We start from the raw sequence: 27,466 nt of genomic DNA, 5'->3' as shown, positions 1-27,466 counted from the left end.
CTGATTTTGCCCACAGAGAAAAGCAAGCCTCTAAATCTAGAATAAAAATTGACATTAGGAACCTCTAGAGATTGTTATGGCAACTTGTTTTTTGTATTCATGAATAGAGACAGACCCTCTCCACATGAGTAGTGTGTGAACAGTGTGGCACTTGAGTGAGTATAAAGACTACAATTTTAAACCATTTCCACAGAAGTAGCAGGCTGGACAGGATGCTGTAGGAAATGTTTTCTGCCAATTTGTACAAAGCCTGAAGATGTGATCGCAGTTGGAGGTCCACTGCATATTTAAAAGAAAACGTAAAAATACGAGAAGAGACTTGAGCACGCTTCAGCACTGTGCTTCTGCGACCGAGGAAAACCTTGACCCTAATCCATGAACCAGCACTGTGAAGCACACACAAACGTCAGAAAACCTAGCGAGGCGCGGCAACAACAGCAATCTGTTCAGCCTATGCCCGAGCCACACACTTGTAGATCTGTAGGTTGCCATTTCACAAAGCCATCGACAAGGTAAAGTACAAACGGCATATATAATAAGATCAGCTGAGGAAAATTATTTTTCGTGCGGTGGCAATTCAACGCAAAAGGGCAAACAAGAATGACGACGCAACTTTAAAGGTGCCTTATAGCTACCAATAACCTTTGTTATCTATACGCCTAGCCCCTACGTGGCGTAGTTCCGGGTAGGCCCAGTGCGGCACGGCGTGGTCCCACTAAGGCTGCTCGGGGTAGCGCGTGAGGTCCACTTGCACAGCGCGCGTCGGCTGACCGGCGGGGCCGCCCCGAAGGCCGGCCAGGTAGACGCTGGGCCGCGGCACGTTGGTGGTGCCCTCACGCTTGGTCTGCGTGCCCACCTCACGCGGGAGGTACACCTGAGTGGCGCCGTCCCGCCGCAGGTGGCTCAGGTCCGTCTGCGCCGAGTGCGTGGCCTTGCGCCGCAGATTGGCCTGCCGGGGAGGTGGAGACACTCATCACGGTTACACGACGCGTGGTGGCGCATGCCCGTGACCCGGCGATTTGGAGGCGCCGGGTCATGGATCCAACTCCTGGACGCGCTGGGCTGTGAGGTGGCTAGATGACGGTAGCACGATGAGTGGATTTGGAAACCCTCCGTGTTATCGCCTCTTACGTTTCTTACCCGCGTAAACAAATAAAATCAACCAATCAAAAAAATGTATCAAACTAAACTATTAAAATATTTTTTTATTTTACCAGGTAAGTCCCACTGAGCTTCATAGCTCTTTTTCAGGAGTGACCTGGCCACAAATGATAGCTCAATGAAGTGGCTTATCATGTGGAAATTTAGAGCAGTCAAATACTCTAAACGCATGTTGATAATAAATGTGGAGGGAAAAACCGGAGGACCCGGAGAAAATCCACACGATCACTGGGAGATAGACATGCAAACTCTAAGTATACAGGCGTCAGGGTCGGGATTGAACCCACGACCTCCTGCATACCAAACGAGGGAATTAACATCATGCCACCTCTGAGTATGCTCGCTTCCCCTCACATACCAAGCACTTCCTAATAAAAATGGATAAACATTCCAATGTAGGACTCTTCTGAAAGAGTAATAATTCCACCTCCGGCACACTCTCTGAGGCTTTATAAGTAGAATAAATCAGTTATTGTATTGGAAATAATAAAATGTACACAAATAATACGAGCAGTAACAACACTGTTTGAAGGTTATACTCGTGTAGTTTATTACAGAAGTGTTATTGCAATAATTCTACAACATTTCGGAAAGAAAACAATCTTCGGAAGCTGCATTTCTCCTGTGATGAATCACAAAGGCCTTTATCGCCAGTGCCCAAGCAAACCACGCACGGCCATGAGGCGATATTGATTGGTGTCACGCTGTGTACCAGTTTAATGGCCTTGCGCCGGAGCTCCCATTCGTTCCACTCGTACGACCTCACGATGCTGGACTCCAGGATGTGCGTGTCCGTCTGCGTTCCACTGTCGCACTTGGTGATGGGCGTCTCGGCGGGGCCGCCCTGCTCCCGTGTCTGCGCGACCACGACGCCACCACGCCGGGCCGCATCACCAACGCAAGTCACACTTTCTCGAGAAAACGCGACGGGCACCATTGCGGTTTCAAAACACGACACCCTCTACCCACTTGTAGTCCCGAGGGCAAAACGGCTGACGCGCACACACACGTGCATCTGGTTTTTCCATTTGCATATCGGAAAATATATATTCTGCTCATTATGCTTTCGTACTGTTTTATTTTTGACAGAACGTCAAAAAAAATGTGAGCCAGACCTTACGCCAGACGGTGTTTACCCGGGAGTAGGGCGTAATGACTGCGAACTGCTGGTGTAGTTCCAGCAGCTGAATGAGCTCTGCGGAGCGCCTGGCTGCCTCGGCCACCATGCCGACGAAGTGGTCCGGGTTGCTGGCGAAGGCGCACGCGGCCTGCTTGGAGGAGAAGGTGTAGAGCTTCTCCCTGTGCCTCAGAACCCCAATGTTTGTGTTGCCTGCAAGGTCACAGTATAAAAGACAAAGTACAAACATTCCCGAATAGCCTTAACAGACTGTTGGGGCAAGAGCTATTAGTGAGTAGCACTTATGAAGGTCGGCATGGCACACGAGGGGAATGGGTGGCCACGACCACGCCCGGCCGCCTTCATCTCCCGAGTGGCGATGTTTACACTTTGCAGCAGGTACTCATGTGAGGCTGAGTCGAGCTAGAAGAGGCCCAGGACTGGTTCAGATAATCGTCACTGGTGTTGGCCATAGGTGGGAATCAGACTCAAGTCGCCAGGTTTGTAGAGCAGCTCGCCACCGCTCCCCACAGCACGACACACACGTGCACGAGCACAGAGAAGGGTCCGGGATATCAGTGTTACATGTGTGTCTGCTCAGGCATGCTTACTGACTAAATAAACACACCGCCCACTGGACCTGTCAGTGTTAATATCAAAGACAAAATGTACATAAATGTGCACGAAAGGCACAAGCAAACAGCAAGTCCCTTGAGCCAGCACCAACAAAGTAGAGAGAGAGGACCTGGCAGAAGCAGTGTGTCTCTGGCAGCCAGCGTGTACGCGCAGAAGCCCCGATACTGGATGGGGAGGCGGTCCAGGTTTCGTGTGGTCTTGGGGAACAACCACTCCTGGCTCTTGAAATCGGCTGGGTTTACCTGGTCACCTGTTAATCAAATAAGTTCATACAATGTGTAAGCATATACTCTATATAAGGCATATTGTTTTAGTTATTTACTTCCACCAAAAAAATACAGAATGTAACCTATCATCGTATGCAGGCCACTGCTATTGTTTTACAAATGGACATCAATACCCTCGAGTGCAGAAAGACAGAATCAAACATTAATTGGAATTTTATTTCCCAGCTCCTCTGGCCAGCAGAGTAAATGATTTCCACTTAGTTTGCACAAAAGAAGAAAGTCACCTCAGCCATTTTATGCCACCACACGCTGGACCTGATGCAGCATCATTTATCGTTTGGCGGTTGAGTAGGTGGGACCACAACAGCATACGTCCCCGCTGGGGAACAGCAGCCGGCACAGTTACACTTCCCAGAAGGGCAGTTCAAACAAACGCACGTGCGATTCCGCCAAATTCAAACAACAGACTCGTCCAAGTTGAATGGCTCACCCGCGGCCTCCTGCAGCCTCTGAGCATCGCTCTTCTCAGCGATGCTGCCCACGAGCGGCACCAGCAGCGTCTCCGGGCACAGGCGGCCGTGGGGCTCCAGGAAGGGCGTCAGGTTGGTCATGACGTTGCTGAGGACGCTGAGCAGCACCATCTGGTCCTGGAAGCTGCACCAGACCCGCGCCACCGCCATGAAATGAGGCTGCACATTCCACACGATGCAGGGTGTGGGGGGGGAGGAGAGGGGTGGCGGCGGAGAGGCGGGAATGAGGGGGGCAATCTGCAACACGCAGCGTGGACAGCAGGGTTGATGTAGTCAAAATGATAATTGGCTGTGTATAAAATATGTATCAAATTCAGATTGGCTCACGTGATCATATTTGGGAGGGTGGATATTTTGCATGCCCCCTCACACCAACATCTAATGACTGAGAGTGGACTATTTAGTTTTTGTTTTGTCTTCGTCATCGTCTAGTCGATGACAACCTGTGGATTTCTAGTGGAGGCTTAGTCTGTGGAGTCATTCTTTTAGTCTAGTCGAATAAAGCAGTGAAACATTTAGTCAAACACTCTTAGTTGTTACATGGGGCACCGCAGTGGCGACACGTTAACTACCTCGCCTAGTATACAGGTCGTGGGTTTGATCGCGACCCTGACGCCTGTACATGGGTTTGCGTGTTCTCCCCGTGGTCACGTGCATTTTTCTCTGGGTCCTCCGGTTTTTCCCTCGACATTTTGAAATATGCATTTAGAGTATTTGGCAACTGTAAATTTCCACATGATAAATCACTTTGTACAGCTATAATTTGTGGCCAGGTTGCATCTGAAAATAACTATATATATCAATGGGCCTTACCTGGTAAAACAAAAAAGTGTTAGTATGTTGGTGTGGGGGACGAGAAATGTCACCCCCATCCCCCTCCTAATATTATTATCTCAGCCAGTGAACTTGGTAATTATTTGTATACCGTAATCCCTTGCCAACCACAAAATTACACACTGTGAGATTTGAGTATACGCAGATGTACTTCTGTATACCTGATTACCAACTACTCTTTGGTTCTTTCGGTAAAGTCATGTAGAAATAAAATTAATTAAATAATAGAATATGACGTTTCGATTGCAACGCAAGCAGTTGCCATCAGGTAGAACTAAATTTGAGAGAGAGACAAAACACAGACCCTATTCTTCCCGTAAGTTTACCAACTGTGAATTTACCAACTGTGGGGGTTTTCAGGAACCTAAGCCTCGCGGTTAGCAAGGGATTACTGTATGCATATACCTCCTAAGTGAGTTGCCGTCTCCCGTAACATGAGTCATATTCTTTGGTCTTCGTTTAAACTCGTTAATTTCATCTCATTATAGTTGCACTTTGGCCTATGGTGAGTAGTCGCAGTCATCGTCACGCCGGGTGACTTTTTCCACTTGTAACCATGGTTCAGTAAAATAAAAGACTCCGTTGATGAAAACTTTCACGACCAATTTCTTTCGCAAACACGGCACCGAAGGCGTGCTGGACGTACGTAGACTTGCGTTGTGGGCACGGCCTGCTTGGCCTGGATGATGCCCTGAAGCGCGTCCATGTGAGATGCCAGCTGACTCTGCAGAGACTCCACCTCTCCGGCTGATGTGATCATGTCTCCCTGTCGGCAAAAACCCAGGGCAATGATGCAATTGACAGAAGGTGCAAAGGCAATGTTTCTCAGACCCCAGTCCTCGCGGCCGCACACGATGCAACTTTACGTGATCGCTAATATTTTCCATTCACTTGTTAAAGGGGGCCGCTACACGTTGCACACTTACGATGGCTGGTAATGACAGAATGGTGCACCGTGGGGTTTGTGAGGGCTGGAGATCGATAAAAGCAAACATTTAAGAAGCAATACCATTCATACAGCTGCGAAATTGATTATTTATCATATATTCGTAAGCAACATTTCACACCGAAATCAATCCAACATTTAAATAACATGATTAAAAGGTTATCATTATAAAATATGAAACACATGTTTGGCTGTCAATATTTTAACAAACAAAGGTTGATTAGAGAGCACCTATGAAGGCCAGAACGGCTCATGAGGGGGTGGTTCGCCAGCACCTCGCCCGGACGCCTTTGTCTCCCTCGTGGCAATGTTTTTACAAATCGCACTAGGTACTCAAATTGAGGCTGAGTCGACCTAGGGGAGGCCCAGAACCGGTTCAGATAATTGTCACTGGTGTTGGCCGTGATCGGGAATCGAACCTCGAGTGTCCGGGTTCATAGCGCAGCACGCTAACCGCTACACTGCCGCTCCCCACCACACCCCACAGCGTCACAAACACAGGCTCACGATACCCTCCCCCACTTCCTACCAACAATATCTTGAGGAAGCACTCGTGCTGCCGACAGTTGAACAACAGCTCTCTGAGGGTGTCGGGGAAGATGCCGGCCCGGACCAGCTGGTCGGCCGGATCGGAGCACTGCTCCAGGATCGCGGTGTAGCGGTGCGCCAGCTGCCGTGTGCTTCCCAGCTCCGCGTCGAGGTGCTTGGTGGCGGCCGGGATGGCCTCGTTGAGGATAGCCGGCACTAGTTGTGACGAGGCGTACATCGTACAAATGCGCTGTTCACTCTGTGTTCTATTTGACCCACTCAAAGGCACGTGTGCAACACAGTTAAGGAATCTCTGTTCCAAATTAACGCGAACCACGTGAGACTATCAACAACATGATTACGTTGTCGTCGGAAGTGAGGGAAACAGGGTTTGGTAATAGTTCACAGAACTCACAGTCATCGATGCCCTCCCCTCCCTTGCCACATTTCTTGTTGAATAGGCGGATGCCCGTGGTGATGAGGGAGAGCTCCGTCAGCTGCTGTTCCTTTTCTTTTTTTGTCATGGCCAGGAAGGTGCCCAGGTCCGTCTGTGGAAAAACGCTCTGCAGCGCCGCTGCACAGCACACAACGGCACCCGTCATTATTGAAATATGGCTGCTCTTTGCTTATTCAAGCTCTTGTCTGTTTTTGTGCTAAGGCTCCAAAATGTTGCTCACAGCAGGGTAAGATAAATAGCGGGTCGTTGACATCTGGCCTCATGCATTCCAGATGTCACACGTGAAAAAGTAAACTTTGGCCTTTGCAGTATGAAAATGGGCAACATCTCTGGCTGGACCATCATCAAAGAAGTGAGACCAATTGTTGGAACAAATGAAATACTTCAGTCACGAATGAATGATGTCACGAATGAATGATGCCACAATCATTCTTCTATCTTATTGGTTCTTTCGGTAAAGTCACGTAGAAGGGAAGTAATAAAATAATAAAAATATGTTTTATTTTTATTATTTTATAAAAATATGTTTTATTTTTATTATTCTGTTTATATAAAAATATGTTTTATTTTTATTATTTTATTACTTCCCTTCTACGTGACTTTACCAAAAGAACCAAGAAGATGAATCCCTGCAGTCACGAAAGCTTTAAATCGAAATCATTCTTCTATTCAAGGAGTAGCCCTTGCATAAGACGCATTGTCATGCGTCGCAATGGGTGTATGCCATCTGCTGGTCACATAAAGGATAACGAGTGACTAATTTGCCACGGATCACACAAATATAATATAAAAAAATATATAAACAGAAGCATGGAAAATATAGAGGCCAAGGCACCATCGACCACATACATACAATGTATCAGATTCTGGACACCACTAATGAATGTCAAACACGATTTTGCTTGGTCAAAGAAGGGAACGCGTCTGAGACAGCATCTATCGTGGAGATGGAGCAAGTAAATCAGCTAGTGTATGAGAACTATATGGATGTTATGCATCGTTAGACCATAACGAACGGAAATAGCTTGGGGAGGCCATCATCTTGCAGTGGATAGATCATGGCTGCTGATGATAATGATGACAATGACAACCTCCAGCAATTTCGGATGTAGGTGAATTTAACAGTCACGGTTTCAATGGTGCACTTTGAAAACAAAGTGGTGAGTGAGAATCCAGCCACAGCGCCCAGTTCCAACGCACAGAAACCAGAGCGCAGTGAAGTGCATCCCTTACCGGTGGCCTCACGGACGACGGCGATGTGCGTGGGAGATCCGAGGCCCGAGGAGAGCAGTACGTAGCTCACCACCTTGCGGTAGAGGGCCTCCAACTCCTCCCGCGAGCGTGCCCGGCTGTCCGTGATCTCACGCTGGATGGGCGCCAGCCTGGTCTCCAGGACGCGCCGGTGCTCCTCAAGGAACTCAGCTGCGCACAAGAGACCAACCGTGCCTCGATTTACCTACGCTTGTTATATTTAAAAATAACAATCCCCACAGCACCGATTCACCACTCTCTGGTCTCCTTTAATCCTCTGCCCAATGGCAGCAAGTCCCTGGCTAAAACTCCCTCCATCACTGCCGCCCCCCCACCCACCCCCTTCCTTAAGGACGGCAAGCAGCATCTTTCGTTTCCTGCCTCTTGTCCTCCTTCCCCATATCCTGACTTCCAAAGCCTCCTCCATCCAGCTATGCCATCCCACATATTTGGCATCAACGCTCATTATGGCAATCACTGGAACTAGCTTTTGCTAGAGAGTTTTCGTTAGTATACAAAAGCGCAAAAAATGTTTAGTGCGGAATCGCAGACACATAAATAATGTGACGTGGATGTTCTTTTCTGGATGGTCAGTATGTAATGGAATATTTTAAAAAGCAGAATTATGACAGCGAATTACTTTCCTGTGGTGTAACTCACCTCGGGTTGTGTAGTTCATGTCAAAATACACCTGCATTTTAATGGTTTCCAGCGAAGGGCGGCTATTGTCCAGCAATCGGTCCTCGCATAGCTATATATTTATGTTGGCAGAAGATAAACAGGGCACAGGAATAGCATAAACAATGATTTTACCGACGGGGGTCTCTGACTCATCTTTCATCATTCTAACCACGTTAGGCCATACAACGTACATGTCCGTCCCATCTATATTTAGCATTATTTACACAGCTAACAAGCTGACCATTTTCCTTGACTGCAGTAATTGGTCATTTCTTTTTCTTTTTAAAAAAATATTTGAAAATGTTTGTCCAAAGTACACAGGCAACAGTGAGACCTGCCCACGCATGCGCATAAATGCAATCACACTTAACAATGACTTAACAACTATACAATGTGTCCTCATCCAATGTCTGTCAACTCCCCGCAGGGCCCTTCAACATTGGCCTCGGTTAAAACCATGTCACCTTCACGCCACTAATTATGCTTGCTTGGCTGGTGCTTCTCAAAGCCCCTTGGCATTGTCACCGCTTATAATAATCGAATTACACCTCCGCCCGCGACACTGGGCGGCCGGCCGCGATCTTCTCTCCACACCTGCTCACATTCAAGCCACGCGTCTCACAGTGGAGCCAGACCCCACTCTACCTTGATGAGTTTCTGCACGTCCTCCTTGGTCAACGTACGGTCCACGTTGAAGCCATTGCGGGGGTCAAGAACCACGGCCTTCACCTACAGACAGCACAACCAATCAGCTCCGTTGCGCAATGTCTCCTCAACCTGCTTTCACGACTAAGGTGACAAAGCAGTGGCGTAGCGTAATTGGCGTGGGCTCTGCCGCATGGAATGAAATGGGCCCCTCTGTCCAAGTTTTTACGGCCTCTTTCTAGCCCGGAGCCTGCGTCTCTGTGATACTGTGGGCCACTGTACCGGTGTACCGCCTGCACACTCGACATCTACGCCACTGCAAGAGGTCCCCTTTATTAGCGACCAAGCAAGATGTTAGCGGTCAGTCTCTGCAGCATCTATCACAAGGGCACGATAGCGAAGTGTAATGGTGCCAGTGGCATGGGCCGTGATGACCTTTTGACCTTGGCCTAATGTAAATATCAACAATGCTATTGCCGTGTATACGGAATTATGCACTTGTCCCCTGTGCAAGATGAAAACAATTGATCAGATGACGAGTTCTGCACGGCATACAGCATCTCCATTAAACCACGGCATGGCGCTGTGGTAACGCCAAAGCAGTGTTACTGTACCACGTTTCCATTTGAGTCGAGGCTTTTACAATTATCGGTTGTTTATACTGTTCGTGGTGGAAAGTCCACGTACCCGTGGCTGGGACAAGACTTTCCACAGAACAAGTGACATTGAATGTCGACTTCTCTGCACCAATTGGCGCGGCCTCCACCGGGCCGTGATCGTTTGATCCACCTGACAGTCACGATTTGCGTGTACGCACTGTGCACTGTGAACCGTGCACGTGACAGTTGTACACACTAACACGTGCACACCCACAAGGACTCGTGTAACAGTGTTACACAGGGAGTCGTGCCCACACGTGCACACGATGACACGTGCACACGATGACACGTGCACACGATGACACGTACACACACGTGTACACGATGACACGTGTGTGTACACACACAGGGAGTCGTGTACACACACAGGGAGTCGTGTACACACACATACGTGTAAACAATGGCACGTGTACTAATAGGGGTTTTCCCCTTTTTCTGGCAATAAAACTGACACCTTTTGCAAGGAATCATGCTTACAAAGGTTTCAGTTTTGTTGCCAGAAAAAAGGGGAAAACCCCTATTAGTATATTTTGGTACTGGCAAAGGAGGTCCCATGAAATGACACGTGTGTACACACACAGGGAGTCGTGTACACACACACGTGTAAACAATGACACGTGTGTACACACACAGGGAGTCGTGTACACACACACACACGTGTAAACAATGACACGTGTGTACACACACAGGGAGTCGTGTACACACACACACACGTGTAAACAATGACACGTGTGTACACACACAGGGAGTCGTGTACACACACACACACACGTGTAAACAATGACACGTGTGTACACACACAGGGAGCCGTGTACACACACACACGTGTAAACAATGACACGTGTGTACACACACAGGGAGTCGTGTACACACACACACGTGTAAACAATGACACGTGTGTACACACACAGGGAGCCGTGTACACACACACACGTGTAAACAATGACACGTGTGTACACACACAGGGAGTCGTGTACACACAAACACACACACGTGTAAACAATGACACGTGTGTGTACACACACAGGGAGTCGTCTACACACAAACACACACACGTGTAGACAATGACACGTGTGTGTACACACACAGGGAGTCGTGTACACACAAACACACACACGTGTAAACAATGACACGTGTGTGTACACACACAGGGAGTCGTGTACACACAAACACACACACGTGTAAACAATGACACGTGTGTGTACACACACAGGGAGTCGTGTACGCGCCCCGCACCATAAACGCCACGAGGGTCTCCGACGCCAAGCATCCCCGCGCCGCGCTCGCTTGGCCGATTTCGCGGATGATGTTCTTAATGACGCCCTCCGCCTGCGCTCGCGACATCCTCGCTGCGTGACTGTGATCGGTAGTTGTCTTCTGAAGAGTTTGCGTTTCGTCGTCGTCGTCGTCGTTGTTGTTCTGCTCCTTCACTGCGGGGCGATTCAACTCTCCTGAGCGACTCTCGGGCTTCTCCTTCGCGCAGGCCTCAGAGACGCGTCTCCACGGCAACCCTCGGGCCACGCCACGCCGCCACACCATTGGTCCTTTCGGGGCACGTGACCCGCGCAACCGCCAATGAGGCGGCGATCCGCTCTTTTTAAAAATAAATATGAAGCTCTTCAAATGTGAATTTATAAATTGTTCAGGAAACATTATTTATTAATCTTCATTATCAGGCCGAACTCTTGTCCGCTACATCTTTCTGGAATCTGTATAGATCATGAGCCTTAATACAACAACGAACACACGTAAATGACGTAATGCACCTGGGGGGGGGTGAGATTTTTGTGACGATCTGTGACGAGGTGTGGGGGGGTGAGAAATGTGACGTCACATCAAAATGCGCAACTTTAAATGAATATAGAATTACATTTTGATTTAAAGCTTTCGTGACTGCAGGGATTCATATTCTTGGTTCTTTCGGTAAAGTCAACGCAAGCAATCATTTCTTACTGCGGATTTCCCACCTGATGATGATTGCTTGTGTTGCAGTCGAAACGTCGTGATATTTTTTATTGTTTTATCTTTTTATTATTTTATTATTTCCCTTCTATGTGACTTTACCGAAAGAACCAAGAATATAAATATAGAATTGTTAACAACACTCTCCCCATGGTCTTCCGGTTTTCCCCTCCACATTTAGAATCAGCATCACACGTTTAGAGTGTTTAGCTGCTGCTATACATTTCCACCTGATAAGCCACTCTGTCGAGCTATCATTTGTGGCCAGATCACTTCTGATAAAGAGCTATACAGCTCAACATCAGAGTGCAACGCCACATTAAATACGCACTACAATGACAACAATAGTTTTAAACGATTGGAAGCGTGTTTTATTTTCAAAATGGAAATATGGTTTTGGGGAGGGGACAGAGCTTTGTGACGCCGTGTGACGAGGGGGGGGGGGAATCGTCCAAAATCGTGTGACGTCATTTATGGCCAGCCCCTTAGAGTAGTGGTTGTTCTAACCTGGGGTTGGTCACGCGCCCCCAGGGGGTTGGTCACGCGCCACGCATCCCCTGGGGTGCTTGATGAAGGAATAATCATCGAATCACAAATTCAACACGGGCACGTAAGTACAACCACTTTGTTTCATCAAACCTACGCATTTATTAACATAATACATTTATATTTTTACGATTGAGAACCAAAGGGGTGCACATTTGCATTAACGGTTAAGAGCCACTGCCTTAGGGAGAGTGATTCGCGTGTGCCGCGTGAGTGAAGTTGTGCAAAACCCGGAGAGTGTCACGTCGTCGTCGTCGTTGTTGTTGTGCGCGTCCCAGCGAGACAGCAAACGTCGTCTCGCCACAGTTCAGTCGTCGCTGTGGACTTCGCTCAACACGCCCCCCACATCAGCTGGTCGGCGGCTGTCAGCAGAAGCCATCCTGTCGCAACATGCGTTCGGAGCAGTGGAGGTGCGGGATGCCCTTTCAGAGAAGCAACGGCGTGCAAGGCTGCAGTCGAGTTTATAAACCGCTAGGTTTAGATTATTTAGAATAGTTTGCTGATATAAATGTCAAAATGACCAGCCGCTATGTTGAGATATCATTTGTGACCAGGTCGCTTTTGAAAAAAAGGTTGATACCTCAGTGGGCTTTTTTCTGGTAAGATGGGGATGTTTAGTTGTATTTGTTTGTGTGATTTGTTTTCTTTCCCTGTACTTTGTACTCCGGTCATGTGTTTGTATTGTTTGTTGATGTGACATCTGTGCTATTTGTGAAAAAGAGCTTCATAGCTCATCGGATTCCTCCAGGATAAATACACATCCCGAAAAACATATTCTGAGGTCACCCTGTGCGACGTGGACCCTGTACTTCAGCCCGGCTGTGGCAAGTTGTCCATTTATGCTGTTAATGTTTTATTTACGTTACGTGGTCGTGTGATTTTGCGCGCAACGCGAGTGTGTTTTTATTTGATTTGTTACACGTGCGGTCCCGTTTAGTCAGTTGCCCGGCTATTTTACAAGGGGGATCCGTGGTACGTGAGCACAGCAGCGACAAACGCAGAAGTGAGAGTGCCTGTGTGTAATTTGTTCGAGTGTCACAGATGATAGGCACTTTCATGTGTCCTCAGATGAATGGCGATGAACAGAGCGGTAACATCGTCCAAGAAGTGCCTCCCATTGCCCCCCCCCTCGCTTGCGTTGAGGGAGCAGGGTCGTTTTTGACCGACACTCGACTTAGGATGATAGCAGTGATCATGCATGTCTAGATGGTGAAGATGATGATGACGATGATCATGCATGTCTAGATGGTGAAGATGATGATGACGGTGATCATGCATGTCTAGATGGTGAAGATGATGATGACGGTGATCATGCATGTCTAGATGGTGAAGATGATGATGACGATGATCATGCATGTCTAGATGATGAAGATGATGATGACGGTGATCATGCATGTCTAGATGGTGAAGATGATGATGACGGTGATCATGCATGTCTAGATGGTGAAGATGATGATGACGGTGATCATGCATGTCTAGATGGTGAAGATGATGATGACGGTGATCATGCATGTCTAGATGGTGAAGATGATGATGACGGTGATCATGCATGTCTAGATGGTGAAGATGATGATGACGGTGATCATGCATGTCTAGATGGTGAAGATGATGATGACGGTGATCATGCATGTCTAGATGGTGAAGATGATGATGACGGTGATCATGCATGTCTAGATGGTGAAGATGATGATGACGGTGATAATGATGCATCGTCTGGATAAGGGAGCATCTTGGAGCCGGGGTTGCCTGGAGGAATTGGGAGAGCTCAGAGATCGAGCTGTCTTTAAAGAGACACCCGTAATATGAACGGGCTGTCACCTGGTTAATAATAGATGATCGATGTTGTGGATGATTATAACCATGCAGCAATATTATAGTGCCCTCGCCAAATGCACTGTGAATGTCATTTGATATGGTCGGTGCCTTGTGTTTCTTGAGCGGAGGGGGGGGGTGTTTTAGAGGCATGGTGTTTCAACCTAGCGGGCCCATTATGTTTATGTGAGACGTGGTGGTCTACTACGTGCTTGGCAAGTGTCTCATCACTCTCCCTAGGCCCTCTCTTCCCCCAGCATTTGCATATGGCTCCATGCAGTGTTGAGACGGCTCAGTGGACTATGATGATGAATTATTCATCAAATATTAATGAGACCAGACGCAATCTCATCCCTGCCGCTCCATATGGGATGACCGCATCATCATGAAAGCACCGGGTAAATCTGGTTCGTACTCGTGTGGGAGACTGCCTGTAAATACTCGGTGTTGTCGGCTTGGGCTTATGAGGTGACCAGGAGAAGGCCGTAGAGCAATCTGTCTATGCAGAGCCTTGAGTATTTCCCTGTCTCTTGAGACTCGGTGAGGCTTGGCCGGGTAAATAGTTGACAGCGGTCCTCAACTGCCGAATAACCCGGTTATGCGCCTATCAACCGATGGCCCACATAAAATCCAATTGGCGGATAATCGGATCTTCTTTGTATTGTTACCACATTAGATGAAGAGAGTGACAGTTTTCTATCCCGCTTAATGCGATTTGTTTTGACTGACCACTGCTGACAATTGGCTAATCGACGGGACTCCCACTCTCTCAAAACCCCCCATCTAGCGTCTTCCAGAGTTGGCCAGTGTGTGAACAATTCAGTTTACAAAAAACAACGGCAACAACCATTGTTTAAAGCCATTTGTCAACCGCCTGCTGGATGAAGACCTCCCTGCAACGTGTCAGCATTCATGGCCGTTGATTACCATACTTCACCACGCTGATCAGTGCGGGTTGGTGAAGGGACACGTGGGGAAGATGTGTCGTGTAGGCAGGTCTTAATAACGACGTAAATATTACAATCAATGATTCTCGCAATCTCTTGATCTAGATCTCAATAGCAGGATACAGACGCAGAATCTAGTTACATTACATATGCTGTACAGCACCAATAAAAAAGCAACTCCAGAACCCAAGACTTTTAATCTAAATAATGTAATTACGTCACAATATAAACGAGTATTTCAGAATAACATTCAGCTTGTTACAAAGCGCACGATTTACAAAAGAGAAAAACAACAAAGGGCCCGCTCACCCGACGTGAGTGCACCGACATCTACCAAGCCCGGCAATGTCTTCTGCTCCTTCCCGCTCTGTACAATTTCACATTCATAGCGCAAGCACGTGATGTCTGAGTGGTTCACGGTTCACTTTCTCTCTCTCTCTCTGGGTCGCATGATGAGGATCACAACCACCCAATGAGGCTGCAGTTGTTCCGCGTGGGAACCCGCCTGTGCTGATGGACGGCGGCCGTCACGCGTCTTCTCCAGCTCGCAGTTTGCCTCTCAAGTGTTGCCCTCCGGTATCAAGCACGGAGACGCCTTGGTCACACTCGGCTAAACATCATTGCGCCCTTCACAGTGACCCGCCGGGGCCCCCTTACACTGGACTTGCAGGTCCCGAATGAAATGAACCTCCTATGAATCGTACAGAGGTGCGTGGACGTTAGTAAGGCATGCTCCTTAGTAGGCACGCAAACGGCGATGCTACAATTCAGCACTACTCAATGGACATATCTCATAAGCGACCTGACCGCACATTAAGCTCAACGAAATGTATTATCACGTGGAAATGTATCGCAGCCAAATACTCTAAACGCATTTTGATTCTAAATGTGGAGAGAAAACATGGAGGACCCGGAGATAAATTCACGCGACCACGGGGAGAGAGACACGCAAACTCCAAAAATACAGCAGGCGTCAGGGTCAGGATCAGGATCGAACCCACGAACTCCTACATACCAGGCGAGGCAGTTAACACCTCGCCGCCGCGGCGCCCCAGCTCTTAAGAGCTCGGAGCTGTGCACGATTCGCAGCTCAGTCAGGCCCAAGCGTGGTTCATGATCGCACACGCCTAATGAAGGGAGCGTCCAGCTCGCAGCGTGCGTAGCAGCACACCGTTAAACAGAGTTGTACAACCAGTTGTATAAACTTGTCTTGCATAGAGAAAAGTGTTGTTATGAGCAGTCCTGCTCGGGAGCTATGCATGATGCAGTAGCTCGGCAAAGCCGTATTTTATGACCAGCATTTCTGATGTAAAGTCGTGTTTTAGGGTGTACGTGCACGGACCTTGCCTGATGCAAACGCTATATTACGTGCTCTAAGTTGAAGCTTAAATAGGCTTTCGCGACCCCAACCGCCAAGACTCTTAAATAAGTCATGTGTCCTTAAATCTACCCCTGGTCCCAAAAAGTAGCCATCGTGGTTTTAAGCTAAACTATTAAACTAAAAGATGTTTGTATGTTACCAGGTAAGACCTACCGAGCTGTATAGCTCGTTATCAGAAGGGATTTGGCCACAAATGATAGCTCGACGAAGTGGCTCATTAGGTGGAAATGTAGAGCAGCAGCCAAACACTCTAAACGTGCGATGCTGATTCTAAATGTGGAGGGGAAAACTGGAAGACCACAGGGAGAGAGACACCGCACACTCCAAATATGCAGCAGGCATCAGGGTCGGGATCGAACCCAGGACCTCCTGCATACCAGGCGACGTAGTTAACATCTCGCCACCGTGGTGCTGCTCTGATCATTTAGAGTAGTGAATAGCAGATGCCACCAGACCCAAAGGTCAGTCCCTATTCCACCACTCTCATCGTGTGGAAGTGGTGTTGTTATCTCTCCCCTCTTCATCATCTTGCTACGGCTCTTTGACGATTCGCATGCATGACTGAAAAGTATCATCGCCACCAAGTGTCGTCTCTACATTCTCCAGAACGTGGGTTATTAATCCTCTTGTGACTTCATGGAGCTCTTCGAGACTGTAATACGTGGTGAAAAATAAGTCGCCACCAAGTCTATGGCGGCTTCCTTCTGTTGTGAATACACACGAGGTTATACAAAAGTGATGATTCTAAAAGTGAATCTTAACATATAGGCATATACAGTACTTGCAATGTTCTGATGAGCAACCATTGAATTCGTACATTTCTGGAAAAACCACAAAGCAAATGTGTCCAAGGCCGCTGCCGATATCACTCGCCACTGATGTTACCCACGCCCAGGAATGTAACTCAGTTCTTTTTCTTTTTTTGGGTACTAGCTTTACTACCCGGCTTCGCCCGGGACTTGGATTCACCACGCCCGGCCGCCTTTGTCTTCCCAGTGGCGATGTTCACAGTTCACACACCACACCAGTTACTCGTTTGAGGCTGAGTCGACCTAGGGGAGGCCCAGGACCGGTTCAAATAATCGTCACCGGTAGTGGCCGTGAGCGGGAATCGTACTCGGGTCGCCGGGTTCGTAGCGCAGCGCGCAAACCACTACACTACAATGCGTTACCGCTTGCACATGCACGGGTCACCTGACAGATTTGACGTCACAGCTCACTTGCTGTGCAAAAAATAACTGAATTATTGAGCTCCCCCCCCCAAAAAAATTATATTTTTATCATGTGTGCATGGTGTGCAGTCTGGAAAGTACCCACATGGCTCATTTCCAGTTTGTTGCATGTCGGGAAGTACGCTAAACATTTTGAACAGACACACATAATCACAACTTTGCCTTTTATATATATTGAGATGAGATAACCCTGTGAGCCATGCGACTCTTGACTCGGGTACAACCACAACAAAACAAAAACATGAACAAGAAACATCTTAAAGTGAAATCTTGATTTGAAGCTTTCGTGACTGCAGGAATCCATCCTCTTTGGTTCTTTAGGTAAATCCACGTAGTTAGAAAACAAAAACTCAAGTTGCCAGGTTGAAATTAGCTGGGTTATTAAAATAGTGTATCTATATATATAAAAGGGAAATTTGTGATTATAGATAGATCGTTTATTGTCATTGTCACCAGTACAACGAAATTTAAAATGCTCACCAGTCAGGGCATCATTCATAAATTTAAATTAAATGAAACAAGAAAATAAAAATAAAATTAAATGAAAGATAATCAATTTATACTATATCTAAAAACAGCCCAAGTAAACCCACATACCCAAATAAGGTTAGATTTTGTCATTGCACATCTCTATTTCACAGTCAATTGAAAATTCTTCTTCTTTAGTGCTGCCTAACGGCGTGTGCGACTTCACGATGATATTGGTCCCGGTCTAGCACGGCGTGTAGAGTTTGTGCTGTTGTTAATTGTAGCCATGTTTTGATGTTACTGAGCCATGTCGTTTTTGGCCGTCCTGGTCGTTTTTTCCCTTCGATTTTTCCTTCCAGGATTAGCTTTAATAGCTGGTATTTGTGGTCGTTTCGGGCAATGTGGCCTAGGTAGTAACACTTCCTGCTAATGATGGTCTTCAGCAGTTGCCTGTCAGTGCCCATATCTTGCAGAACTTGTGTATTGGTGGTTTTGGCTGTCCATGGGATTTTCAGCATTCTTCGATACAGCCACATCTCGAAAGCTTCGAGCCTTTTTGTTGCTGTTATTGTCAGTGTCCACGTCTCAACTCCGTACAGCAAAATTGACCAGATGTAGCATTTCAGTGTGCGCAGTTTCAGTGATGTACTCAAGTTGCGGTCTGCAAGGAGTGTTTTCCATTTAATAAATGCTTGCCTTGCTTGTTCAATTCTGCTCTTGATTTCGACTTCATGGTTCAACTGATCGTCAATGATTACACCAAGGTATTTAAATCGGTGTACTTGTTCCAATTTTTCGCTACCAAGTTTGATTGTTATTTCGCTTGTAGTTCGGCTGACCTTCATAACCTTTGTTTTCTTTTTATTAATTCGTAAGCCCCATATTTGACTCTCTGTGGCAACCTCATCCAAGATTTGTTGTAGGTCTTGTTCCGAATCGGCCAGCAGTGCAGTGTCGTCGGCATACCTGATGTTGTTGATGTATTGTCCATTGACTTTAATACCAATGTTTTTATCTGCTAGTGTTCGATCAAAAATCTGCTCCGAGTAGATGTTGAACAGACTGGGTGAAAGTGGGCAGCCTTGTCGTACACCTTTTTGTATTGGTGTTGGGTCTGTCAATTCGTTGTCATATCGGAGTTGGGCTGTTTGCTTCCAATAAAGAGCAATGATGAAGTTGATGTCGTTTTTATCTAGTCCCAGTTGTTTTAATAGAGCTGCTAGTCGGTCGTGGTCGACTGAGTCAAAGGCTTTCTCGTAATCTATGAAGCAGATGTACACTTCTTTCTGATGTTCGTAGCATCGCTGTAGTAGTATCTGTAGACAGAAGATTGCTTCTCTTGTGCCTAGTCCTTTGCAGAAGCCAAACTGTGTGTTCTTCAATGCATTTTCGCATGTGGAGCGTATGCGCTGTTGGATCACCTTCAGGAAGACTTTCAGCACGTGGCTCATCAAGCTTATCAGTCTGTAGTCCTCGCATTTCCGGCTTGTTGCTTTCTTTGGTATTGCCACAAAGATGGACTGTAGCCAGTCGGATGGAATTTTATTGCCATTGTATATTTGATTGTACCAATTAGTCAGTTGTCGTATGTTGTTACTGTCTAATAGTTTGAGCAATTCTACATGGATTGTGTCGGGCCCGCACGCTTTGCCTGACTTAGCTGTTTTGATTGCATGTTCTACTTCTGATGTTAAAATGTGTAGAGCGTCTTTCGACATCTGTTGGTCTTTTTCTGCAGGTGTTCTCGCGGCGCCATAGAGCTTGTGTATATAGTTTGTCCAGGTGTCCATTTTTTCTTGTTTATTTAGGATTGGTTGGTTGTTGTCCGCATACAAGGTAGCTGTTGGGTCTGGTCTGTAGATGTTACCAGCTTCTTTGAGCTTCTTGTGCAGAGTAAAATTGTCATGTTTTTTAATTAGTTCTTCAATCTCGGCGCATTGTTCTTCCATCCACTTTTCTTTTGCCTGTCGGATTGCTTCTCTGATCTTCTGTTGCATTTGTTTGTACTTCTCCAAGTTGTTGTTTTTGTACATTCTTCGTTGGCTCATTAGATCGAGAATACAATGTGTCATCCATCGTTGTTTCTTTTTCGGTGGCTGATGTCCCAGCATGACTTCTGTTGTTTCTGTGATGCATTGTTTGAACGAGCGCCAGTACTCCTGAACATCTGCTGTTTCTGTTGTTATTGAGCGGATGCTATCGTTGAGATGTTGCTGTACTTGTCTTTTATCGGCGCTGTTCTTCAGTTTCTCCAGGTCTGCTCGTCTCGTCTTTGTACATTGTATTGATCGCAATTTGAGTCTTATTGTAGCTGTTACTGGGTTATGATCTGACGATATATCGGCTCCAGGGTAGGTTTTTGCTGTAATCACACTGGACTTAAACCTGATGTTAATTAGGATATAATCGATTTGGTTCCTGACGATGTTGTTGTCGGAGTCTTGCGGCGAGGTCCACGTGTACAGTCGTCGAGGTGGTAATTGGAACCACGTGTTAGCAATACTGAAACGTTCTTCTTGGCAGAATTGAACCAGTCTGTCGCCTCGTTCATTCCTTGTTCCTAGTCCGTGTTCTCCGACAATGTTCTGCATTCGACCGTGGCCAACCTTGGCGTTGAAGTCGCCGAGGATTATAGTGATGTCTTGCTTCTTCAGCGGCTTCAGCGTGTTGGTTAGTTGCTCATAGAACGATTCGATTTCATGATCTTGTTTATCTGCTGTTGGAGCATAAACCTGTAGAATGTTCACGTTGACTTTGTTGCCTGCTAATTGTAGTAGTGCTATTCGTTCTGATACTGGGGTAAAGTTGTTGACTTTATTCGCTAATTTCTTGTGTACTATAAAGGCGACACCGTATGTTTGTTTGGTGTTTTCTTCTCCTCCGGAGCAGAAGATGTGGTGTTCGCTCGATATAAACTTTTTTGTTCCAGGCCATTTAGTTTCGCTTAGACCGATTATGTTGATTTTAAGTCGATCCATTTCTTGTATGACATTGGCTAGTTTTCCTGCTTGAAGTAAACTTCTAACGTTCCAAGTTGCTACTTTGAAAGGGTTCTTTGACACAAGCTCGGAGATTCTTAGCACCCCTGTCCTATTTAAAGGACGCCGATACTCAGGGCCTTTGTTGATTTTGCTTGTCATCATTGAAGTTTTCAAGGGAGCAATAATCCAAGTAGTTTCCCGTTGCTTTCTTGGATCACCATTTATTTGAAAAGGTCATGTGGGGACCTTTCGAAACGGGTTTTGTCTGACGTCTCCACTGAAGTCTTCCCGCCTTGGGTGACCCTTCTGAGAGCACTAGGCTCTCGACGGTATAGCGATCAGCTTCTCAGACGTACACAAACTCTCTCGCCGCGTTAAGGCACCGTTTCTCGAGAGAGCAATTGAAAATACTATTACTTAATAATTAATTAGCATTATTGAGTGTGGTGATCGCTGTAGGATAAAAGCTCTGTTTGAATCTGTTTGTCCTTGTTTTGACTGATCTGAATCGTCTGCCTGATGGCAACAGCTCAAACAGTGAGTGTCCAGGGTGAGAAGAGTCCTTTATAATGTTCTGTGCTTTTTTGATGCAACGTGAACTGTGTAGTTCTTCCAGTGTGGGGAGATGGCAGCCGGCGATCTTTTGGGCTGTGTTGATGACCCTCTGGAGCGCTTTCCTCTGAGCCACTGTGCAGCTGGTGTACCATACACAGATGCAGTATGTGAGAATGCTCTCGATGGAGGCTTGGTAGAAGGACACCAGCAGTTTCTGTGTGATGTTATTATTCCTGAGGATTCTCAGGAAGTAAAGTCTCTGCTGGGCCTTTTTCAGAAGCTCAGTGCTGTTGGCGCTCCAGGTCAGGCCCTCCCCAATGTGGACTCCCAGGAAGCAGAAGTCTGCCACCATCTCCACACAGTCCCCGCTGATGATTAGTGGTGGAGTGTCCGTTTTCTTTCTCCTGTAGTCTATTATGAGCTCGTTGGTCTTTGCGGTGTTAAGGAGCAGGTTGTTGCCCCTGCAGTATGCTGTCAGCCGCTCCACCTCGTCCCTGTAGGCAGACTCATCCCCCCCAGAGATGAGCCCCACCACTGTGGTGTCATCAGCAAACTTCACAATGATGTTGCTATGGTGGACGGCGGCACAGTCATGTGTGTAGAGGGAGTAGAGCAGGGGGCTCAGTACACAGCCCTGGGGGGAGCCGGTACTGAGGCTTAGGGCTGTGGATGTATGACGGCCCACTCTGACCCTCTGTCTGCGGCCCGAAAGGAAACTATGTATCCACATGCAGGTGGAATGTGGAATCCCCAGGTCGCCCAGTTTTTCCACCAGTTTGTGTGGGAGGATGGTGTTAAACGCAGAACTGTAATCCACGAAGAGCATCCGCACATAGCTCCCCTGCTGCTCCAGGTGTGACAGTGCAGCATGTAGTGCTGTGGCCACGGCGTCCTCCGTGGATCGGTTCGCTCTGTAGGCAAATTGGTGGGGGTCAAGGTTTCGGGGCAAGCTTCCTATGATGTGACTCCGGACCAGTTTTTCAAAGCACTTCATCACCACTGGTGTGAGTGCTACTGGCCGGTAGTCGTTGTAGCTGGAAATGTGGGTTTTTTTGGGCAGGGGGACTATGGTGGAGGACTCTAGGCAGGGTGGTACAGTGGACTGTTCCAGAGACAGGTTGAAAATCCTTGTGAAGACTCCAGCCAGCTCGTCAGCACAGTCCCTCAGCACACGTCCCGGGACGCCATCAGGTCCCGCAGCCTTCCTCGGGTTGACGGCCCGCAGCGTGCGCCTCACCTCATGCTCCTCTACTGTGAGGTTTAAGCTGCTGTGGACCGTGAGGTTTGGTGATGCTGTCCCTTGTGGTGTCACCTCAAAGCGGGCAAAGAAGAGGTTCAACTCCTCTGCCAGAGCGGTGTCACCATCAGCAGCTCCGCGGTTGGCCCTGTAGTTGGTGAGGTGCTGGACTCCCTGCCACACCTGCCTGCTGTCGTTACTGTCCAGGCGTTCCTCAATCCTCCTCCTGTAGTCTGCTTTGGCCTCGCGGATGCCTCTCTTCAGGTTAGCTCGGGCTGTGCTGTAGAGAGCTTTGTCTCCGGAGTTGAAGGCGATGTTCCTCTCCTTCAGCAGTTGCTGGACCTCCCGGGTCATCCAGGGCTTCTGGTTGGGGTAAACGCGTTTGTCCACAGTGACAGTGTCTATGCAGTTTTTAATGTAGCACAATACACTATATGTGAACACCTCCAGGTCCTGATGTTCGAAGACCCCCCAGTTGGTCCTATCAAAGCAGTCCTGCAGCTGCTGGGTGCACCCTCAGGCCAGATGGCGACAGTTTTTGTGATGGTAGGAGCCGTTTTCTTGATGGGGGCGTATGCAGGGATCAAAAGCAGGGACAAATGGTCAGACTGGCCCAGGTGTGGTAGTGGTCTAGCCCTGTAGCCTAGTTTGATGTTGGTGTAGACCTTGTCCAGAATCTTAGTTCCCCTAGTAGCACAGTTAACATGCTGGTGGAATTTAGGGAGTGCTGCCTTTAAGTCTGCATGGTTGAAATCCCCTGCTATAATCAGCACAGCGTCAGGATACTTGCTCTGCTGAGTGCTAATGCTGCCATGTAAAAGTCCAATAGCTGAGTTAGCATTAGCATCCGGTGGGATGTAAACAGCAGTTATCATGACCACAGTGAACTCTCTTGGGAGGTAAATCGGCCTGCATTTAACAGTCACATACTCCAGATCTGGGGAGCAGTGGCTGTCTACAGTCACAGTGTTAGTACACCAGCTCTTATTCACGTACACACAGAGCCCCCCTCCTCTGCTCTTACCGGAGTCTACTGTTCTGTGCTGGCGCTGTGCTGTGTAGCCTGCGAGCTCAATAGCAGAGTCCGGGATGGATGAATGAAGCCAGGTTTCTGTGAAGAGCAGAATGCAGCTGTCCTTCACTACGTTGTTCGCTGTAGTCTGTAGCCTCAATTCATCCATTTTGTTCGCGATGGATCTGGCGTTCGTGAGAAATAGGCTGGGTAGCGGTGGTTTGAGTGGCTGCCTCCGTAGCCTGGCTAGCGCACCGGCCCTGCAGCCTCGCCTCTGTCTTCTCTCTCTACGCCGCCTTCGCCTCCTCCCCGCCGGGATGGTAATCCACGGAGAGCCGGGCCTCCTTGCTAACTCCACTGGAATCTTGTGAAGACGGAGAAACTCGCTTGTAACACTCCGATCGTAACATAGTCCGATCTTAAGGAGATCGTGCCGGCTAAAGGTGTTACTCGCCCGACAAAATGAACACAAAACAAGACATAACGCGAACATAAACAACCATACAAGGCACCGACCGGGTAGACACTGAGCTGCTGCAACTGTGTGTGCCGCCATGATGATGATGATGCATGATGATTATGTGTCTATTCGAAATGTTTAGCATACTTCCCGACATGCAACAAACTTGAAACTTGCCATGTGGGTAGCTTCCAGACTGTACACCATGCAAAAATTCTAAAAATAGACTTTTATATGATTTTTGGGGAGTGGGGGGGAGAATAACCATGAAGTGTGTGAGGCGTCAACCCGCAAACAGGACTGGCGAGAATCGATATCTTGTGAGCGTTTGTGGTATCGATTAAACGGGAATATGCCGATTTTAAAGAAATCTACAACCTTCGATTCCTTTGCGCGATTTAAACAATCGAATCTTGGCGCGCGAGCGTAAGTTTTTTCCACCGCGCGTTGGGTTTTATTTTAATTTTAATTAATGAGGTGACGATCAAAGTTTTATCTTCATTTGTATACGTTATGTTTTTAAAATTTGAGAAATTTTTAAATAACATTTTCCCCCGGGCAACGCCGGGTACTTCCCGCTAGTTTTGCATAACCGGTACCTGGTAAAACAATATGTTTGCCAGGAGTACCACAGAGATATGTCAAGCACCACACGTCTACATTGTTTCTTTTTTTACTGACGAGCAAAGGGAATTGCGGTGGTGTATAAGGATTAGCCAGCAACTGAGACCTCTGGACTTGCGATCCAGAGGTCGCCGGTTTGCGTCGAGTAGCTGGACAGGTCGCGGGCGGCGTTGTGACGCACACCTCGAGAGAGACTTTTGCTCAGGGACCAAGAGTTTACCAAACACTGCACCCCCTGAAGCAGCGGCTGTCACCCCCCTGGGGGCACGTGGCAATGTCCCAGTGGGTACGTGAGGTGATTTATAAATGCGTGAAATATAATGCACGAGTCATTGGTGAATAATCATGCACTAATCTGCCACTGTAAAATAACTACTATAACAATTGTAGTCCGTATGGTAACCGAGAGTAATATAAAGGACCTTTTATAAACTCCGTTAATAAAAAAATGTTTTATCCGCTTGCAGTTAATGATCAGTTTGGATACCTCACCAAATATTGTCGTTCATTATTCATACACTTCTTTCTCAAAAACATGTTGGGTCCGGCCAATGGGGGTACTCGGTTGAAACAAAACTCAACAAAAAGGGTATAGAGTAGGCTCCGACACAAGGTAGAGAACCATTGCCCCAGAGCTCCCTCCGAGGGTGCCCAAGTGAACACTTGCGAGGGTTGCACCTTTACATGTTCACGTGGAACCGAGGGCAAATGCACCACGCGGGGGGGGGGGGGGGGGTTATGTCGCCGTGTCAATGTTGTGTTTGTTTTACGTTCCCGGTTGCGAATAATCACGGTGCAAGCCTCACTACAATTCCACTGAAAATGATTGCTGGTTCCTAACTTTCAGAACCGCTAACCGATTACGACAAAAGTTACCGGTTATCGTTGAACAACCCCGTTTCATAGGGCAGTGGGCGAAACTCCGCGCCACCCTGTGTCTCCACTGTGCCCAGAGCCAGAGTTCAGCTGTCGACGCAGCGAAAACTTGTTTTACCACCCCTTTACCACCCCTCCCCTTGCATCTACGAGATAAGCTCCCTTATCTCTCTCAGCCACAGTCCACGTGTGGGCTTGTTTTACCAGCACATCACACGCAACACATCACACGTAACACATCACACGTAACACATCACACGGTACCCGAATATGTGCCGTGGCGCTCTATCAAGAAGGGGCATTGCCCGAAATGCCGCCTGTTCTATATTTGTTCCTGTTTACAGTCGCACACACAAACACACAATGATGACACAAATGTCGCAGTTTTATGGTGCACGATGATAGATGATGCATTGATTCGTAAACGCACGATACGTGTTTCGAATTTCATTAAAAACATGTATTGACGTGTTTAGTGATATACGATTGGTGTTGGCTGTAATTTTCTCACGTGGCCTCTGCATCCACGAGAGGCTGTGGAGTCCGACGTTCGCCCCACCGCCCTCGCCGAGCAGGTGGGGCGCAACGTTTGCCCCCTCCACTCCCTCCTCCCTCCACTCCCTCCTCCCTCCACTCCCTCCTCCCTCCACTCCCTCCTCCCTCCACTCCCTCCTCCCTCCACTCCCTCCTCCCTCCACTCCCTCCTCCCTCCACTCCCTCCTCCCTCCACTCCCTCCTCCCTCCACTCCCTCCTCCCTCCACTCCCTCCTCCCTCCACTCCCTCCTCCCTCCACTCCCTCCTCCCTCCACTCCCTCCTCCCTCCACTCCCTCCTCCCTCCACTCCCTCCTCCCTCCACTCCCTCCTCCCTCCACTCCCTCCTCCCTCCACTCCCTCCTCCCTCCACTCCCTCCTCCCTCCACTCCCTCCTCCCTCCACTCCCCCCTCCACTCCCCCCTCCACTCCCTCCTCCACTCCCCCCTCCACTCCCTCCTCCACCGCGCCGTTCGGCACCCGCCGGGCCCCCGCCGACCGGGTGATCAGCCCCCCCCCCCCCCCGGTTAGCGCACCCTCTGAGGGACATCGCGGGACTAATAATAAGAAGAAGACTAATGAAAAGAGTGTGTCAACTATTAGCTGATCATGAAGCACATTGCTGCCCATTGAGTCACGTGGATACGATCGTTTAGAAGTATTTTAGTTGTTCTTTTTGTTAATTGCATAACTTGCCAATTAATTCATTGATGAAACTAAACGTTTAGAAACCTACGTTACGAATCCACACACTCACAGGAAGACTATTGTGTTGAAATCTTTCTTTTGATCACAGAATCTTTCCCGGGAATGTATTGAAGCCTTAGCCAATTGATAAGCATTTTCTGAAGCATGCACACTGCCGCACACCATTATTCCAAGACATTTCGTTAATTACATAATCTTACCAATGAATTCATTGAGGTCTACTTTGCCTTCGGGACATGTTTCTTAATGCCGTCCGTATGAATATCGTCACATTCATTTTTAAGGACTTTTTCTTATCGCCGTATATGCTCGCGTTACTCTGAAGAATGTTTCGATTGTTCTGTTACCCAGTTTAACAACGTAATCATTGAGGGTTAAATGTACGGATCAATGAGGAGAACATCTTCAGGAGTACTGTGTTGACAATTCAAAGCATAAGAGTTCGCATATTAGAATGCTA

General features: G+C 47.8%; 1 protein-coding gene across 1 annotated transcript; it reads right to left on the bottom strand.

Annotated features, from left to right (window-relative positions):
- Positions 1 to 126: 126 nt before the first annotated feature.
- CFAP206 (cilia and flagella associated protein 206) lies at positions 127 to 11,423 on the bottom strand. The gene is made up of 12 exons (XM_078861296.1): positions 10,909 to 11,423; positions 9,014 to 9,097; positions 8,348 to 8,438; positions 7,670 to 7,858; positions 6,395 to 6,553; positions 5,981 to 6,195; positions 5,152 to 5,271; positions 3,632 to 3,830; positions 3,024 to 3,164; positions 2,298 to 2,491; positions 1,874 to 2,017; positions 127 to 949 (listed from the first exon to the last, which is right to left on the bottom strand). The coding sequence occupies exons 1-12, from the start codon at positions 11,323 to 11,325 to the stop codon at positions 716 to 718; spliced, it is 2,187 nt and encodes a 728-aa protein (XP_078717422.1). The 5' UTR covers positions 11,326 to 11,423; the 3' UTR covers positions 127 to 715.
- Positions 11,424 to 27,466: the final 16,043 nt, after the last annotated feature.

This window comes from Lampetra fluviatilis, chromosome 12 (genome assembly GCF_964198595.1).
Source record: "Lampetra fluviatilis chromosome 12, kcLamFluv1.1, whole genome shotgun sequence".
NCBI lineage: Eukaryota > Metazoa > Chordata > Hyperoartia > Petromyzontiformes > Petromyzontidae > Lampetra > Lampetra fluviatilis.
The sequence above is the reverse complement of the archived record's forward strand: the minus strand, read 5'-3'. Positions and strand labels throughout refer to the sequence as shown.

Bases quoted from the DNA above. Each gene is read 5' to 3' on its own strand.
- CFAP206 (XM_078861296.1), bottom strand. From the start codon at position 11,325: ATGTTTCCTGAACAATTTATAAATTCACATTTGAAGAGCTTCATATTT. The intron at 6,554-7,669 runs GTAAGGGATGCA...TGTGCTGTGCAG, and splicing joins CGTCGTCCGTGAGGCCACCG to CGGCGCTGCAGAGCGTTTTT. The intron at 6,196-6,394 runs GTGAGTTCTGTG...CGTCACAACTAG, and splicing joins AGGGGAGGGCATCGATGACT to TGCCGGCTATCCTCAACGAG.